This window comes from Conger conger, chromosome 7, assembly GCF_963514075.1.
Source record: "Conger conger chromosome 7, fConCon1.1, whole genome shotgun sequence".
NCBI lineage: Eukaryota > Metazoa > Chordata > Actinopteri > Anguilliformes > Congridae > Conger > Conger conger.
Window position 1 is genome coordinate 60,308,923 of NC_083766.1, and position 4,856 is coordinate 60,313,778.

Below are 4,856 nucleotides of genomic sequence, written 5' to 3' on the forward strand. Positions count from 1 at the left end.
GGAACTCTGCCATGCAGGCCATTTTTGCCCAGTCTCTCTCTTATGGTGGAGTCATGAACATTGACCTTAACTGAGGCAAGTGAGGCCTGCAGTTCTTTGGATGTTGTTGTGGGGTCTTTTGTGACATCTTGGATGAGTCGTCGCTGCGCTCTTGGGGTAATTTTGGTCAGCCGGCCACTCCTGGGAAGGTTCACCACTGTTCCATGTTTTCGCCATTTGTGGATAATGGCTCTCACTGTGGTTCACTGGAGTCCCAAAGCTTTAGAAATGGCTTCATAACCTTTTCCAGACTGATAGATCTCAATTACTTTCTTTCTCATTTGTTCCTGAATTTCTTTAGATCTTGGCATGATGTCTAGCTTTTGAGGATCATTTGGTTTACTTCACTTGGTCAGGCAGGTCCTATTTAAGTGATTTCTTGATCGAGAACAGGTGTGGCAGTAATCACGCCTGGGTGTGGCTAGAGAAATTGAACTCAGGTTTGATAAACCACAGTTAAGTTATGTTTTAACAGGAGGGGCAATCACTTTTTCACACAGGGCCATGTAGGTTTGGATTTTTTTTCTCCCTTAATAATAAAAACCTTCATTTAAAAACTGCATTTTGTGTTTACTTGTGTTGTCTTTGACTAATATTTAAATTTGTTTGATGATCTGAAACATTTAAGTGTGACAAACATGCAAAAAAAAAAAAAGAAATCAAACAAACATCAATATCAAGCAAACAGTTTTTCACACCACTGTACACTCAGTGACCACTTTGATCGCTTACTGATTCAGTGCAGGATAAATGAAACGGAAGTCAAAGCAAAGCAAGCAAACAACACGTTAAAGCATGCTTCATATATTTCTTATGTTATTCGAAATGTAATAAAGAAAGCAACCTTACAGCCGAGTGTCGACTACTATGGATTTGGCCTTAGGGCGCAGGTGAAAACATTTTTCCCCGTGTTTTTTTCACACAGTAACTTGACGACAGACTGAAAAAGCTCGCAAAGACACAACGCCATATTTTAATATGACGTTATAGTGGAATTTTACTGTAGGCCTATATGTATGCTATAGGTTTATTGCAATTTCTTATGAGTTTATTGTAATATGTGATTGCTGGAGAAGCATGAGGGTATATATAAGCTATGTTTTTGTTTTTGTTTTTAAAACCTACAAATAAAAAAGACGATGCAACGTTTTCAGCATTCCATTTTTTGTGAAACTCCAGTTTACGTTAAATTGGCCACATTATAATGTTTCATCTACCATAGCCCCGGATATTTCAATCAATAAACTGCATCACATTGGACTTCACATCAACACACGCAATTGAGGCCAAACACCAAGGCCTATAAATAAGATGTTAAAGGAGTATTATGGTCATTGAATGTGACACTTTAGGCAACAACAAAACAAATGTGCATTTTTTAAAATTATTATTCCATCATTTATTTTACGCCTACATTTTCTGCTATAGAAGTTGTCTGGGCGTGGTAATGAGAACTGTCAATTAGCTATGATTGACACACCATGCTCCAACTTTACACACATTGTTGTTTGTTACCATAGCTGTTTGTTTGGCCATAGATATGCACTCATCTTATGAGACTGAATTTTCATAAGCTAGCTAACTTAGTATATCAACCATCCATAACTAAGGCAAGGACGGATAAGGTAAGGATGCTGACTCATCCAATGATATGAAAGTAAACTAGCTAGCTAGCTAAATGAATATAACCAGAATAAATGGTCCTTTAAAGGCACTCTAATTGAAGTGAACCTCACGTTCGTCAAATATTTGCATTGTCTTGCCTGGAGGCCAGCGGCGCAAACTATCATGAGTCATGAGTTATAGGGGAGGAATAAGGGGAGTGGTTATCCTCATGTGATGCACTACGAGGAGAACATTCTCAACCGGTTGAAAATAGGTCCATTTAAAAAGCTTACTTCTCCAAAACTAAAGAACGGGCATATGTAATACTTTCATCGTGTTTCTTCAATGCCATCTTGTGTAAATTGCAAATAAAAACCTAGAAAGTGTGACCAACACCATGTTACTCCTTTACATTTAAAAATGTTAAATTACTGCAACCTATGTTTATATGCCTGCCCTCCCCACTCTGCTGATTTTCTGGAGCAGAGCTAGGATTTTGTTCCTGATTTCTTTGGTTGCCAGGGAATACACAATGGGGTTCAGACACGAAGGGATGCATGAGGCTAACGACAAGTTCACCATTTTGATGTTTGGATCAACACGGAATAAGAAAAGTTCAGTGACATATAGAGATATGATTGGCACATAGAAAATCGCCACGAGGACAAGATGTTCTGTGCACGTTGCAAGTGCTTTGTACCTGTTCTCCACATTTTTCATTCTAAACACGGCTGTCAAAATACAGGCGTATGATAAGACGATTAAACTTAGCGGCCCAAACAAAAGCACTATACTCAGGGAAGTTGCAGTGATCCAATGCAGTGTGTTATCATTGCACGACAGCGAAAACACAGCCGCGTACTCACAGAAAAAGTTGTATACACTGAGTGAATCACAGAAAGACAATTTTGTCAGGATCAAGACCATGAACAGAAAAACGCTTACAGAAAGTGACCAAATAATCGCTAGAATGCTAATCATGCTTGTAGGAGTGTTGATGGAAGTATGCCTCAGTGGGAAACATATCGCAATTAGCCTGTCATAGGCAAGTACACTGAGGGAAATTGACTCTAGTGCTAAAAAACAGTAATAAAAAAAAATCTGTGTCAAACATGCGTTGTAGGACATGAAGGTATCCTTCGTAAGAAACGTCTTTATCGCATTTGGAATAATGGTTGTACTAAGCACCATGTCAACAAACCCTAAATTTGCCACCGCAATGTACTTTGGAGTGTGTAGCCGATGATCTATCCATATGATGGAAAGAATGAAGGAGTTACACAAAACCGTTACAATATAAATGAAGCAGAGGAAAATTAAATATAAATAACCAAACTTCAAATCCGTAAATCCGATAACGTAAAATCCAGCTGGTGTAATGATAGAGCCGTTTGTGATCGAAGTGGCGAGAATTCCCATTGGACGCGTGCGACGTTCAGGACCTCGCGAAACTGCTTTTCCTCTGGGCCCTGAGAGAGAAACAGATGAATAGCAATCAATTGAAAAATGGGGACACTTGAAAACCATTGCAAGCCATTGTTTATCTGGTACTATCCAAGCCTGTTTATTGACCAAAGATTATTGACTTCTGTTTTGTTGACCATTGCCTAAGTGTACCACGACTTTGCCTGCCGTCTTTGTGCTTTTGCCCTGCGGAGCGGACTTCGGTCTTGACTCTTGCGCCATCACTGACCCCGAGCCTGCCTACCATCCATCTGCACTAATGCCCTCCTGACAGCTTTCCTGGTTACTGGATTTTTTGCATGGTTTACCAATTTCAAGACTGCCTTCTCCCTCGGTACTGGATTTCACGTGTATGAATATTGCTTGTTCTTTGACTATGCTCACTGGACATTCCCTGAATAAAGCCCTGATGGGACTTTATTACATCCCTTTTGTCTGAGTCGTGCATTTTGGGTCCAACCCCCCACGCACCCGTCTCATAACATTCTTTATACTCCCCTTGGCTTGCCTTCACTAAACCCCTACAATGAAGCAGCTTAATTGAATTTTAAACCCCAAATCTTTTTTGCATGAAGAAACAACCTGTCACTTATCACAAACTTTGTGATTAAATTTAAAGTTGGGGGAAACCAAAAGATCATTTATGGGGATCTCTCTGCTCTTAAACATAGTGGTGGGTCATTTTTGCCCCTGCAGACAACACAAGGGTTAATGTCAAATACAAATTTCCACTGTTACAACCTTCCCCACTACTCGAATGACTTGTCGCTGGGGATGCATATAAAAGTGAAATTGCTTAAAATCAGATCGACACTATGAAATTTACACAAACAGAAAATGTCTGAATAAGACGTTTATTCTTAAACATGGAATGGCCTAATTGTAACAACATTTGAAAACTTTGAATATCTGTTTTTAATATAAAAGTTTTTTTTTGTATAATGTAACCCTTTTTAAAATTACATTTAAAAAAATGAATGATACATTAGCTTCATTTCAAAAAGTCTATTGCCATGCAAATATAATGCAACCAACTATTAACGTGTTATTAGCGGGTTATATCCAGGTTTGGTTTATCAGATAACCCTATTATGTTTTAGCGCTTTTACATTTGGGGTTAAATTGAAAAAATTGACTCGTAGGGTGTCGCTATCTTATTGTCTCCCAAATCATTACCCTTTTATCCGTAAACATGAAAAATCGGTGATAAATATCACATTTTAGTGCCCGTGGTACAGAATGTAAAAGTTTAGCATCTATATGGGAAAATGCCACCAGAATCATCCGCAAATAAATCTGAGATGAAAATAAAAACGGTGGTATATTTTCTGACATTTTAAATAGTTACGGGTCAAAAGAACTCCTCACAACCAATTTGTATGCCAGGTTGGTTCAGGACTGAGCAGTATGTGTATTGCAATGTTACCATTTAATCCCACCAAAAAAATAAAATTAATAAATATCATACAGCATTAATATAAAAAAGGGTTGACTGGTTTTTAAGAGATGTTGACCCAAACATCAAATTGACCCTAACATCGGAGGGTTAAATGCCGGTAATATGTGACCAAGAACACAAAGGAAAATAATGGTACAATGCGTAAACAGTCGTTCGTTTGCTTTTTGTTTCCTTTTCTTTTATGCTTTTACAATGTTCACACCCAGTCTTGAAACTATTGAGTAAAACGATTACGAGCGCAAAGTTGGCGCAAAAGGAAAACGCTACTCACCAGTTCTCCTCGACATAG

The 4,856-nt window shown here is 38.4% G+C and overlaps 1 protein-coding gene across 1 annotated transcript; it reads right to left on the bottom strand.

Moving 5' to 3' along the window:
• Positions 1-2,088: 2,088 nt before the first annotated feature.
• On the bottom strand, positions 2,089-3,063 carry LOC133133499 (olfactory receptor 1496-like). Its single transcript, XM_061249600.1, has one exon. It carries the CDS (start codon positions 3,061-3,063, stop codon positions 2,089-2,091), a length of 975 nt encoding a protein of 324 aa, XP_061105584.1.
• Between the last annotated feature and the right edge of the window lie 1,793 nt (positions 3,064-4,856).

What these genes read in the sequence shown, in the direction of transcription:
- LOC133133499 (XM_061249600.1), bottom strand. Translation starts at nt 3,063, where the DNA reads ATGGGAATTCTCGCCACTTCGATCACAAACGGCTCTATCATTACACCA.